Source organism: Symphodus melops (genome assembly GCF_947650265.1).
Source record: "Symphodus melops genome assembly, chromosome: 3".
Classification (NCBI taxonomy): domain Eukaryota; kingdom Metazoa; phylum Chordata; class Actinopteri; order Labriformes; family Labridae; genus Symphodus; species Symphodus melops.
In genome coordinates, this window is record NC_136693.1 from 17,051,777 (window position 1) to 17,065,550 (window position 13,774).

The 13,774-nt window shown below is 42.6% G+C and overlaps 2 protein-coding genes across 2 annotated transcripts in view; one reads left to right on the top strand and one right to left on the bottom strand.

Annotated features, from left to right (window-relative positions):
• Nucleotides 1-555: 555 nt before the first annotated feature.
• ubl7b (ubiquitin-like 7b (bone marrow stromal cell-derived)) lies at nucleotides 556-5,260 on the bottom strand. Its single transcript, XM_079338777.1, has 12 exons — nucleotides 5,177-5,260; nucleotides 4,281-4,404; nucleotides 3,730-3,910; nucleotides 3,460-3,579; nucleotides 3,269-3,354; nucleotides 2,223-2,307; nucleotides 2,063-2,120; nucleotides 1,835-1,968; nucleotides 1,604-1,653; nucleotides 1,313-1,489; nucleotides 1,042-1,155; nucleotides 556-904 (listed from the first exon to the last, which is right to left on the bottom strand). Exons 2-12 carry the CDS (start codon nucleotides 4,311-4,313, stop codon nucleotides 764-766), a joined length of 1,179 nt encoding a protein of 392 aa, XP_079194903.1. The 5' UTR covers nucleotides 4,314-4,404; nucleotides 5,177-5,260; the 3' UTR covers nucleotides 556-763.
• The window catches only part of cd276 (CD276 molecule), a 64,549-nt gene continuing 55,992 nt past the window's right edge, over nucleotides 5,218-13,774 (top strand). Inside the window, exons 1-2 of the mRNA XM_079338782.1 lie at nucleotides 5,218-5,343; nucleotides 10,902-10,997. Of these exons, the coding sequence (XP_079194908.1) occupies nucleotides 10,919-10,997 (79 nt within the window). The 5' untranslated portion in view covers nucleotides 5,218-5,343; nucleotides 10,902-10,918. The remainder of the gene's footprint in view (nucleotides 5,344-10,901; nucleotides 10,998-13,774) is intronic.

The window sequence follows — 13,774 nt, forward strand, 5'->3', positions numbered from 1 at the left end:
CTCCCTAAAATATACTAATGGGAGACAACAAGATGAAGCAAATGTGGCCTTCTGTAATAAGCTCAGCTAACAGTAACAATGCTCTGACAAGCACAGCAACATCTCACTGGATGGTCATAAGCCTTAACCTTATCTGTGCAACCTTCCTTCTTACTATTACTTGCTGTCAAACATATTGCCTCGGATGAACCAAATGGCACAACTTAAATAAAGCAACCAGTCATCGAGCATCGTTCCACAGAGGGCAGAGCAAGAGCAGGATTTGAAACTGGGGGAGAAGACAAAATGAGCAAATACATCAGCAGGATGTCGGTAAAGATGACTCTGATTTGTCTGAGAGGAAATAAACTACTGCAGTGCCACCTAGTGTTCAAATGGAATTATTACAAAGGCAAGGAGGACAGCAGAGTAGTTAAGAGGAATTATTCAGACTCTACACCTTTGAATAGGGAAGCTAGCAAACCGTAAAAAAAAAAATAATTATGATCAGCTTGCACTAGGGGATTTAAATAGATGCTTTCTATTAAGTACACCATTAAGGAATAGGAAACAGGCTCAATAAATGACAAGGTAAATTTATTACAGACGTAATTCACTAACAGGCAGAAACTGGCATGGACGTTTAGGATCTCTGCTGACATGGTGTTGTATGAACATGGGGTACAAATCAAATAAACCAGTATACCATGTATCTAAAGCAAAGGACTACTAAACTACTTTCTACTTCTCCCCCATAAAAGCCTCTGTCCATGGAGGTATGGGCTCAGAGTCCTGGGCCTCCAGCAAATATGAGCTCCAGGGCAGCCTGGATGTCACCGTCTGTGGCCTGCAGCGCCCTCAGCATCAGCTCCTCATCCTGAATCCCCATGTCCCTCAGCTGCTGCATCTGGGACTGCCAACGGCCCTGGCAAAACAAAAACACATTTGATCAGTGGATATTGCACAAATGGAATCCTTTACCACGAAGGATATATTTATATATGACTTTTAATTTGATCATGGTACATTATGAGTATGGAGTTAGTGAGTCTGAATCCTCACCTGTAGAGCAGACATGTTGGAGGCTTGCAGAGCTTGCTGTAGAGCCTGGCTGAAGAGGTCGTTACTGACTGGGGTCCCTGCTGGCATGGGGGCTACACTACTAGAGGGGTCCGCCTACATCACACAACAGTTAAACAAAATATCAGTACATTTATCTGATTTAAATAGCGAGGGTTTTTTTTCATGAATCCTTTAAATCTCTCATCAATCGCACATTGGTTTGTTAGTCATTTATAAAAATTACAAAAATTCCCCAAATGTTTAGTCTCACCTGGCTTGAAGTCGTAGGAGTGACTGCGCTGCTGTCCGGCGTGCTGGCCAGGGCCAACGCTGTTGCCAGCTCGCTCTGTGTGATTGGTCGAGGGCCTGTCGCTCCGCTGTGGCCCAGAGACACCGGGCGCATTCCCGCCGAGGCTCCTGCGCGGCTGGAGGGACCTGCTGGGCTGCCCTGTTAGAGCGTCACAAAGACACGCGTCACGACGGAACTGAAACAGCCCTCTTCCATCGGGACACGCGGCGTTACATGATATCAAAGGTTGAGTACGAAGCAGAAGAGACTCACCGTCTGGAAATCTTCCTCATCGTCAGACATGCCCTCAAACATGAAGCCTCCTGCCAGACAAAATCAACATGTTTGTTTTTTGTCGTGTAAACAAAATCCTAATTATCGATACGGAATCCTGATGTTACAGATAATAGGAACGTACTGTAACAGGACGCAAAGTACTAAATAATAACCTTTGTACGCTTTATTTTAAAGGCACTACACGAGTGGTAGTCTTTTGCATCTTACCGGGCATATCGCTGTAAGAACTGGCCGAAACGTTTCGAGAGGAGCCAGCACTGGACTGAGCCGGCATACTGCCTGCGACAGAGTGAAGGACCAGGATGATGGCGTTGACGAGGGCTGGGTGTGAACTGATCAACCTGTAAAAAAAAAAAAAAAAAAAGACAGAAACATTTTAAAACTAACTCCCACTTGTGTGTCATGTCAGGGCTGATGAATAAAGGTCACACTCACACGTCCAACATGTTGGGGTCTGTGAACTGCACGAACAAATCTTTGTCTTGGAGCACGCCTGAACAGAAAGAAGGGTGTTAGGGGGAAATGTTACTATTTGCACATTCGCATTTGCAATTGGATGGCTGAACAGTAATTATTTCAACTGTGCATGACTTACCCAAGGCGACAGGATCCGACCTGAGCCCTGGTGTAGCCACAATGATCTGGTCTAAGGACTCTTTATTTGTCAGCAGTTTATAAATCTAAGAGAGGATGAAAGCCATTGTAAATAAAGCAGCATCAGCAGAATTAGCATTTGAGGCTGTAGAAAAGTTGCCAGTTCATTTTCCAGATACAATTTTAATGGTGACACTAAATCTGTATTATTTGAAAATCTACAGTACATTAACAGTGTGCACTCCAGATGGGAGATCATGTTGGGATGAGTGCCATAACAGGGACAGCCCAGATACTGTAAGCTGTTATATTGCTTGTGGAAGATACTTCGAATAGAGACTAAACAGGCAAACATCCGTAGCCTTTAGTGTATGTTTGAACCTTTGAAATCAGGAGGACTATCTGCCGTTCATTCAAGGATGATCCTGCTATCTGACTTAAGTGTCATTTCTGCATCTCTCTGCACATTTAACAGGGCCACGACAGATCAGATTACACATAAAGAGAATGAGACCTTTTGACAGTGGTACAAATATTTTTGGGTGATTTGTTGTAAATGGCTTTAACTTTTTTAAATCCACAGATCAATGTCAGTACCAAGAGAGTGGAGCCCACCCGTTACTGTCAGACAATTATCACTTCTGCCAACATGATGCTTTTTCTAAATACAACTTTCAATAGGTAAATTAATGGCGCTGAAAGCTCCCAGCTTATAAAGGATAATCTTTGAAAGACTATGCATGTCTTGTTCACACGTAGTGCTGAAAAGCAGCGGGAATGATCCAATCTAATCTAAAACATCTGTGAACATAGGTGTGACTACACCAACCTAAGTTTGTACAGATATCCAGTCACCAAAGTAAAAATACTCTGCAAGTGAAGGATGTTTTTTTTTTTTTATTAAGTACAAACACCCCGGTGAGTTTCTGCACTCCACAGAGGAGGAACGCTTAAAAAGGTGTGAGCTTCCAAACTCTACCGTTTATTGCTGAAGTTCAAAAGAGACATGAGGGAGAGGGGTACCACTATGACCCTGTGTGTACTCACTGAGTCTCTGTAAGTAGAGTTAAGAGAGTGAAGAGCAGCATGAAACACCCTGAACTCCCTGGCTGCATTCGCTCTGTTCACAGGCTCTAGAGAGGAGAAGCACATACATGTTCACCATGACACTCTCAGTTTTGCTTTCAGCTAAAATGAAGCTTAAAGGCTTGACAAAAAAAAAACCCAAATACACAGACCTGGACTGCTCTCTGGCTCTGGCCAAGTCTTTTTGAGGATGTGTAAGGTGGATCCTGGTTGAATCCCACAGGCATCTAGTGTTAGTTCATCCTTGAGTTTTCTCCCACAGTGGAGTACCTCTGATGCCGACATTTACAGAGGAAGAACATGACAAATACAGCAAAAACAAAAAAAAACAACAGTTTTTGATGGCATTAATTAATCCACATAACAGATTCTATTCTTTCTCTTCCAACAAAGACACATTCATTACAGAAAAACATCCATACCGATCAGTTCTGGGTCTGGGACTGAGTCTGGGAGCTGTGCAGCAACAAGCTGTTTTAAAGTAGCTACTCTGTATCCTCCAGGTGAAACATCCCCTGGCATCATCTCTGGGAAGTGGAAGATGGATTTAGGCTGATCCATCAGCTTCAAAGACAGCTGCCACTCTGAAGAAGACATCTCCACCTGTTAAACAAAACACAGCACATAATGCCAACATTATTATTATCATCATATGAGCAGACATGATCGACATGATCGATGGTCACATGAGTAAATTCAGCCCTATTTTTTACATTTAAATGTGTATAAATAGACGCTAGTTTGAGAGCTCGTATGTTTATTCGAAAGATGACATCTCGAGCTACGTTAGCTGAACCTCGGTTAGCTGCTCAGCTTTGCCTTTTTAACTAAAACAAAAAGCCCATTTTCTTTATTAAACTCGAGCTCTTTTTATAATCTGGTTTCGTAACAAATCCCCTCTTGCAACGTCTGGATTGATAATCTACAGAAACTCCTATTAAATAGAAATATTCATGAAGTACAGCACACTCACCGTGTATTGTTGACACTCGATATACTTCCTCATTGATCACGTGGTTTGCGTGACGTTCACTTCGGCAGACCAAACAAAAGGACTTTTAACTTTTCAGGCTCCGTCACTGTGTTTTCTTTTAAATCTGTTTTTATTTTTAGAGGGGGATACAAAATTATTTCCAGAAATAAAATTTAAATCACTTTTTTGTCACTTACATTGTTATCATTATTAAACATTACACCACAGATGCTCAAATCCATGTCACACTCTTCCTTATTAATAGTACCATGTTTATTTTAATTATGCAGAAAAAAGTCCCCAATTAACTTCCCAACTGTGGATTCATGACTTTCCGAGCTGTGTCATGTCTTTGGCAGATGTTTTTCCAGACACACGTTTCGTCTTTAAGTCCCATTTTTTGTTCACATACTTCACCATTCTAACTATAAGTTCAATAATGTATTCTTATAAAATACAGGGCAAACATGAATAGGCTATCTAATGACACAGACATATTTTTCAAATTGTATTTATAGGCTGGACTATGAAAACGTGTAGCCCAGACCTGTCCGCTCTGGTCCATCTTCTCTAGCTGCGATGAGACGTTCAAGGACCATATGAGGTTATTTCTACTGACTCGGCATGTTAGCCTGCAATAGATTTTTGATTTAAGTCATTTCAGTTAATTTAACTTATGGCAGCTTCAGTTCATCTGCGGTGAGAAACTGAGGTAGATAGGTGGGCTCTCAAATGGTTAACCTGGGGGTCGGGACTCTTGAGACGCCCCCCACCCTGCCCCTGTATGACATCACTGCTGGACAAAGCGGCGAGGAGTGGTTTTCTGTGAAGAGAGAAGCGCCCTAAATCAATGGACATACCCACACACTGACTGAAAGAAACGTCCCGCAGCTCACCTCTGTTTGTGGCGTCAGCAGCACAGACTGTAAATATTACCAGCAGAGGTTTGTGCGAGAGATGAAATCCTCCTGAACACAAAACATCGGCTGAGCTGCTCAGGGGGGAAAAGAGTCACCGCCGCTGGATGGTCGGTGCTTCTGTAAAGTTTCGTCCTCCTAACATGGTAAGCCCGAAGAAAGCTGTGTTTGAAAGCAGAGCACGGACAACAGAAAGCGTGCTGTATGTGGGCTCGTTAGAAATAACTTTTTTTTAATTTCAAAGACGAGCAACAGCTGGCGGGGAGCTGAAAAAGAACCCCGTGAACTCACCCGGGGCAGGATAACTAGTTCACGGAGTTGGCTCTATTTATTAGCAAGCACTGACATTTCTTCTTCTTGTTGTTTTAAATCAACACCGAGGCATGCTTAAATTCTACAATAGGCCTATACTGTTTCTCATACATTGAGCTAATGCCATTTAAGAATGAAGTGCACTGCGCCCCCGCTTGGCGAACAGGCGACACTGCATCAGTAATTTCCATGACTCAGAGATTGGAGACTTTTATTGGGAAGTGACGTTGCTGCCTACTTTATCCATAACCTTGACTTTAAAGCATCTTTCAGTCTCCATGTCTAGCTTATCTGGGTCCATACAACAAGGCTACATGTTTGTACTCATATAGACCTATTCATATTTGTCCTGTGTGGAAGAGTGTGGTTGTGTGTTTGTTATATTACATGACAGCACTGTGTCAGGATCTGCTAGGTTTTCAACCTGAGGTGGGAGGCCAAAAAGGGGGTCATGAGACAAAGCTCAGCGGTCCACTGTGGTCTATCAGAATTATAAACTTAATACTTGATAAACTTGATCTGGATGTGATACTTGTCAAAATCAAAGTAGTATGGACACCTTATCACAACAGAAAAAAAGGAAACCATACATGCACCCGCAATAGTTTTTTTTTTTATTATTATAAAAAAAAAGAAAACTGTTAAGATTGAACATATTTGTGCAATTTATACTATCAGTAGTGTATGTTTTTTTTTTTTTGAATGACACAAGATCTGGATGTTGAAAATGCCATCTGTTTCATTTTTATCACAAGTAAAACAACCTTAGTATTATTTTTTTTTTAAAACAAAAAAGTGGAAAAATAGGTGCCAAATATTCCTGCCATACTTGTTTTTTTTTTCTTTCTTTCTTGTAAGTAACTTCAACTAACTTGCCAAGAAACCATGGGAGAAGAAGTGGCTAAGGTATCACAAGTAAATGCTGGATGAAGCTGGATGCTCCAGTCTATAATGAGAATGTCTCATGGCCACATGGTTCCCTTATCACATTCTGCTGCAGCTGGGCTTCGCTGGCAGGTACATCGCTTTCTGCTGCGTTTAGTAGGATGTCGGGTTTTTTTTTTTTTTTCCCATCCTGACAACATGTATCGGAAATAGTTACTGATAGCAGAGAGATGATGTCTGCCACATAATTTGCCATGTATGAGGTTGCAGTTCAAAGTATTGTTTCATCACATCCAGTGTTTGCATAACACGGCTGTAATGTAAAGGTTACAGTGAAATGGCTCCTGTTTACAAAAGCGGGTCAACACTTTTATCCGTACCATTGTACGTATAAAATCTGATTCCATTGTTCTAATCATTTATACCCTACTGTCCCCGTCTCGCATGTAAATCAGATAAAAAATATACAGTCTTGTGCTGCATTGTTTTTGCATGTTCTTGAATACTGTAGTATCTAATAATGTGCAAAATAATGGAGACGCAAAATTCAGTGTGAGCAGTGGACTAGAGTTTCCATAGCGATAAGTAAGTTTGCCATTTAAACTTTCATACAACTGTTTCTTTTTCTTTACGTTAATGCAGTCGTTCCTGCCTCAATTCAAGACACTAACGTATACTTTGACTTTGTTATATACTAAATGAGCTGATTAGTAACATTAAGCTGCATAAAGTGAAGGCAGTCATCCCTTCAGAGCGCTTGTCACTGTGTGGATTTGAAAGGTTGAGGTCTTCCAAGTTGGAAATGTCCCCATCATCAGGGGATCAATGATTCTCAGTGGTTTGAGAAGCTTGGCAATGATGGCAGCCATATGCCAATGAGACATTTGAGCCCAAAAGGTCATTCCCTGTCTTTTTTTTTTTTTTATATGGATAGTGATTGAAGAATTGCCTGTCTTCCAGGAGAAGAGTGAAGTCATGAATGGAGGTGTCAGTGAAGACAACAGCTCTGCCTCAGTCCTGCATAGACTGCTCATACCCGTCTGAAATACCACGGCCTGGTCTAGACAGGATTTCCCATTTGTGTCACAAGCTCTCCCCGCCCTTATTCTTTATTTATTTATTTATAAAGAATAATGCCAACCATGTTGCCTTTTAACCTTGACAGCGTCCAATGAAGTTGCTAACATAACGGACAAGTCATCTAACCGGTTATTTTAAAGATAATTTGAAGTTTTGAGGGCTGCTTTCATAACATTAGCAATGGTTAGTGGTGGGAGAAATAATCGACTCTAAGATGCATCCTGATGCTTTGTTGAAAGATTCTGCATCGATGCAGGGAACTCCATAATCAGTTATTAACGCCGTGGACTGGCCCACTGACGGTTCCGGGTTTACTGCTACGTTGGTGCGTGCACAGTGTTTATTCGAGATCAAAAATGGGAGAACAGCTGCAGCCGACAAAACTGTTCTGGAGTATGCTCTTGTTCAGCGTTATCAGGAGGACTTTGAAAAAGGAGGATATTTTTTTTTTGCAAAGGGGCAGCTGTTTGTGGGATTTATTTGTTGCCACAATTTTAAATAAAAGGGTTTTAAATTCACCTGATTGTTTTGTATTGATGGCTAAAAAATGAGCCATGCGTATAGGTCCACATTTGAGAAGCATCGCAATGCACGGGGATGCATCGAGAACCGTTTGATAATCGAAGCGTGACCCTCTGAATAGTCATCGAATAGAATCGAGAGGTGACTGACGATTTCCACCTCTAGTAATGGTCGCCATTCGATTTGCGTTGAAACCACCTACTTACATTTAAAATTCTATCTCTTGACCACTTGGGGGTCCACCGGCTCTTCTTTAATTGCTGCGATTAATTGTGTAAGGAGGAATGAGTGCACTGAATGAGTGAGCCCTTTGACGCCGTGTTCACATGGATGTAGCTACTGTGTGTGTGTGTGTGTGTGTGTGTGTGTTAGTTACACTTTCAAAGATGTCTTGGATGATGATGATGATGATGCCTTATTATTATATCAGAGTGTTGAAATCTGAATGAAGAGAATACAGCGTTGGATGGTTAAAGTTGATTGTATATCTAACTCTTCAGGTTGACGGTTGGAAGTATGGCTTGCTTTGATCCCTGACATGAAACCGAGTCGTTACGGCTGAATTGTAAAATGAAAGAGGGTAAACAGCATTTCCATGCCGGCATGGGGTCAGCTAAGCACTTGAGTCATTCAGTAAAAAACCTTTGATGGCTTCCTGGTGTCTGCACGCTTCAGTCGGAGGCAGACTGTGGTTTGGTGTGTTGGCATTTTGAAACAGTTTGGAGAGGATGTTTGCCTGGCTTGTTGTGCTCCCTTTGGGTTAAATATCTTTAAAAATATATGTATATATATATCCAGGTAGCGAGGAAGAACTTCTTTAAAGTCTGTTTCTGGTAGGCTAATGCCTTCAAAAAAAAAAAAAATCCAGAGAGCAAGTGGAGAGTGTCCGTGTGGCTCTGGGGAAACTTTGTGATGAGACTGCACTCTTAGCCACATCCCCTCTGCTGAAGTCATAACTGGAGCCCAGAGGGAAAACCAATCTGGTTAGGCCACGAGGCGGAGCAACGGCTGACAATAATAGCCCTTATGAAATTAATCAGAAACCAAAACATCACACAAACACTCATCTGTCAGCAACTTCCACATTTTAAATGTGTTTCTACACGTACGAAACAAGGGGGGCGGGGGGGGGTTTGCTGAACGTTTGTAACTGCAGACATTTCGCAGAAGCTTTCACTTGAGTTGATGAGTGGAATGTAACATACTGTATGTAGCTACTGAGGATACTGACTGAACTCCTCGCCACTCGTGGTAAGAAATGTGGGTATCATTAAAAAGTCGTATTCATTAAAAAACCGCAGAAGCAGAGATTGATATTGATCACGTGAAACTGAGTTGTTGACAGGAGACTAAAGGCTGTATGACTGCTGGCAGATTGTTGCTAACAACTTTTTTTTTTTTTCCTACTTATGGATTATTTCTGATTAGTATTACATTCATCATGTATCATGTATGACATGATTCAAAAACAGCACATTTCAACAGATAGAAGAAAACGGATATCTGTTGAACGATCCTTGATATTATCGTACACTGTTGCTCAATATTTCCAAATACTGAGTCTGTTGCGCATCACACACACACACACACACACATACACACACCCCTTCTCTTCCTCTTTTATTCTTACACTCCACATCTGCACGTAACACATACAATAGCATCATATATGAGCCTTGAGATGTCCTCACAAACATCTTGTGTTGTTTCAGGACAGAAAATATTATGCGTTGGGGGAGGGGGGGGCAGGTGGCCAAGTGGCCAAGTGGCAAGTGCACACCCCATGTAAGAGGCTACAGGTGTCCGAGCAGGCGCGCTGGGCACTGTCTGCTGACTCCTGTCTCTAAATGAAGGCATCACGAGCCCAACAATACATCTTAAAAGAGTGTGATTGGTTAAAGGATTTTAGTTCACAGTCCTTTACCCAGCATCTTCCCTTGTTTTTTAAAGGTTGAACATTTATTTTTTAGGTTTATCCCCCCCCCCCCCAAGTAAATATTTCACCAGTGTACCAGACTGTAGGGTTCAAGAGTTGCTTCCTTTTACTCTCCAGGTAGTTTATGGCTCCTCTGAATCTTGACATTGACTGAAAGTTAGGCCTGTCAAAGGCCTTACTGTTTCTAACGCAGTACCAAACTTCACCAGACGTTGTTGTTTTCCGAGACTACTTGCAGCAGGCGAACCTGACCACTCTTGTGATAACAAATGACAAAAAAATAAAAATAAAACTGTCTCAAGGGTATGTCCTCCTGCTACTGGGGGAAGGAGAAAAAAAAAAAACTCATTCCAAGATTGTTGTAAAAAAAAAAAAAAAGTAGTTTCTGTCGTAACAAATAGAGATGGAGAAAGTGACCTCTTTCTGAGACGTACACCTCATCAATGTTTCATGCTGAGTCGAGTGGAAGCAGACAGGGAGGGGATGCTTGTGTCTGTCTTTACTCATTCTTAAAGCAGTGTTTTCCCTCTGGATGGCAGAGAGAATGACTTGGCTGTTTCCTGTCAACTTTGGAAGTCCCCATTTGTCATCACAGCTGCACTCTGTCTGAAAGAGGAAAGCCTTCAGCATGCCAGAAAAAAAAACAACAAAAAAACTGAAACTAAAATAGTCTTCTTCCGATGTTTCAGAGAAGTCACATACAATACTAGTTAGACTCTTAAATAGCTGATTCTGTATGCATATTGTGTATAGTGTATGCTTTTATAGCCTATGCAGAATGCTCTAACACTCCACACACAAAGGACAGGGAGCAGGCTTAAAAACAAAAAAAGACGCCTTTTTCTTTTTGCAGGGATCTTAATCACCCTTCTACCCACACATCTTCAGTTGATGTTTTTCTCTTGTGTTTGTGTTGTCTCCTCCTCCTCCTCCTCCTCAGTTGTCTGTGTTTTTTTTCTCTCCCTGCAGTGCTGTGTCTGAAGAAGATGACCCACAGTTTGAATCCAGCCTGGAAGATTATGCCGTCCCTCCTGATGCTCGCCATGCTGGCCGTCCAAGCACTGGGTGGGTTTCGTGCCTTCCTGCGCCTGTGCCGTTAGATCCGAGTCATCGCTGTGGGGGGGAAAAACCCCCACATTTTGTATAACAATACACCCTGCAGGGCCTATTAGTCTCCACCCCCCCCCCCCTTCAAAGGCTTCACTGGGCAAAACAACAGTTCAGAGGCAACTCCCCAAAATAATGTGCCAGTAGTTGGAAAGTTATGAAGCCTTCCTGTTTGAACTGTCATCGTTTATAAAACGGAGAACATATTCTTATTTATTCAGAAGCCCTGCCTCAGGGAGTGAAAAGACATTTTTCACCATAATTCCTTTAAGATGAGTTTTTACACTCTTACACTCTTTTAATTCTATGATATGGGAGTGTTTTTTTCTGCACTTTTATCTTAATTCTGCCTGTAAAAGAGAATCGCTTCGACCTTTCTCTGACAGGTGGAGGAGTACGGCTCACGGCAAGGGTGAGGCCCAAGATCAAAAAAAAAAACAAAAAAAAGTGCCAGAGGTGCAGTTTTTTTTTTTGTTTTTCCTGCTGTGACTCAGGGAGTGATGATGTGGAAGTCATCCTCTTATGTTAACAACACTGGGGAAGCAGGGTGGGGGGGGAGGGAGGTGATGTTGCAATGGGCGACTCATGATTCACACACTCCGAAGTTTCACTTCGGTTGAAATTGTGCTCCGAGAAAAACATGTGACATCGTAACAAAGAGACACGTAGCGTGCGGCAGGCTTGACAAGATTAAACGTGAATAAAAAGAGAGGAGACTGAAGTGAATGAAAGAGGGTCAGCCCTTCTCTGGTTAGTGCGTGGCTGACGTATTGTAAATGAATATCTCACAGTGGACCATTTTACTTAATATTAATGTATAGCCGGGAGTCGAAGGAGGAGGATGATTATGATGATGTAAGCTCTGAATGGTGTCTTCTGCACGTCATAAAATTTGCAAAGTTCACAGAGAAGTCTTATCGTCTCAAATACCATCATTTAAAAAGAGCTATTTTTGCCTTTTTCTGCTCTCTGGTTGAGCTGACATTACCTCCTATCGGCCATCAGTGGCACATTTCAATCTTGACTCAGTGGACCTAAGTGTCTTCTGTGGTTCATTAGGGACCTATTCTCTCCCAGCACAAATGGGCCCGCGGCCGCCTCATTAGCGGCTGCGTGGCATCCACTGCCTCTCACTAGGAGGGAAGAAGAAGAGGAGGAGGAGGAGGAGGAGGAGGGTGTTGGGGAGTGATGGAGCCCTTTAACTTCCGGGGGTGATAGGCTATTGTAGCGTCACGCGATGATTCCGTTTCTGTCCGCTAAGTGAAGCTCTACGTGAATTAGTGGAAGGTTTGTCTGATGCTATCGTCTGCACACATGCAACATGATGAAACAAAACACAGCACGCTCTGTGGATTTGATTGAGTGTAAAATGAGAAACTCCAACTGTGCCACTGGCTTCAAAGAGCATTCAGGTGCATTACAGAGAAAACCAGACTCAATGTCTTCTCTCTTAATTCACATCGTGCTGTGAGATGTATTGAAGAAGTTAGAACAATTGCCACATATTTTTCTGTTGTTTTTTTTTCGCCACTTAAGGAAAACAGTAAAAATCCCAATTGAGCAGCTTTTTTTTTTTTTTTACATTTGATCAGTTAAAGCCATGTGTGACAACTATTGGCCTCAGTGCTGCCAAGTATATGCACGCACAGATCCCCAGACCTTAACCGCATCGATATCTTAAAAAAACTGATGGTTTCATGTCAATTATTGTGCAACCAAAACAGTGCAGAGCTAGCAAAGTGCAACGTTAATCCAAGCTAGCAAATACATTCTGATTATATGTATTTTTCTTTTTGATCAGAGGGGTAATCTGCATGGGCTGATACTGAAGTCGAGGTGTCTGATTTGTTGCATCGGGAAGGAAAATCCTGCGGCCTGCTCTCCATTTGTACGCCTGCCTGTCTTAAGATGATTCAGGCTCTTTTAGGTACCCACACTGGGATTATTTTCTGCCTGTAATCTTACTTGAATTCAGCCATGACATCACCCTGTAACTCAAGGGGGGGGGGGAGGGGGGGTGCCTGTTTCAGAAGACACAATTGCTCCTTGTGGTCTCTGCCAATAATATTTCCGTCATGACAAAGAAACACTTGTAGAAGAAAACCACACAAGGACCGAACATGACAACTGTGTTGTCCCAAGCAGCAACGTTGTCTCTGTAGCTCCCGGCTGTGTCCCGACTCAGGCGTCGGATGATGGATGGGTCTTGGTGAAAGCTCTCCCTGATGTTGCTCCGACAGCCTCGCACGGCTGTTGTCAGTGCAGCCGTTTTAAACGCCTCGTCTGTGACTGCTGTGTGTGGTTTCTCTTCCTATTGAGGAAGCAGGAGTAAACAAAGTCTTGCTTTGACCCATGACCCTGCTGCTTGCTTGCAATATCCCCAAGATATTTTTAGCCCACCTATTATAACCCGCAGTGCTTACAAATGTCAGCATAATGCATACGCTATCAATATATTTGTACAGTAATGACTGAGCCACAACCAAAGCAGAGTACAGTAACACCGTTGGCTTGCTGCAGCACGGCACACGGCAGTGTCAGCCAGTGGCAGAGCTAACAGGAGGCTGTCCAACTAATTGCTTGTTGTTGTCATCCTCTCTGTTCAGTTAGCGGAGCCACTGCTAGGCTGCCAAAGCTCTGCCAACGCGCTCTGCCTCGCGCCCAAACAACGAGAAGAAAATTGCATTCGTGCGAACGCCGAAATTTGCAAGCCGACCCGGGTTCCCTCTCTCTGC

Coding starts and splice junctions, on each gene's coding strand:
- ubl7b (XM_079338777.1), bottom strand. CDS start 4,313: ATGAGGAAGTATATCGAGTGTCAACAATACACG. Junction 2,121..2,222: donor GTCGGATCCTGTCGCCTTGG/GTAAGTCATGCA, acceptor CTTTCTGTTCAG/GCGTGCTCCAAGACAAAGAT. Junction 905..1,041: donor CCAACATGTCTGCTCTACAG/GTGAGGATTCAG, acceptor TTGTTTTGCCAG/GGCCGTTGGCAGTCCCAGAT.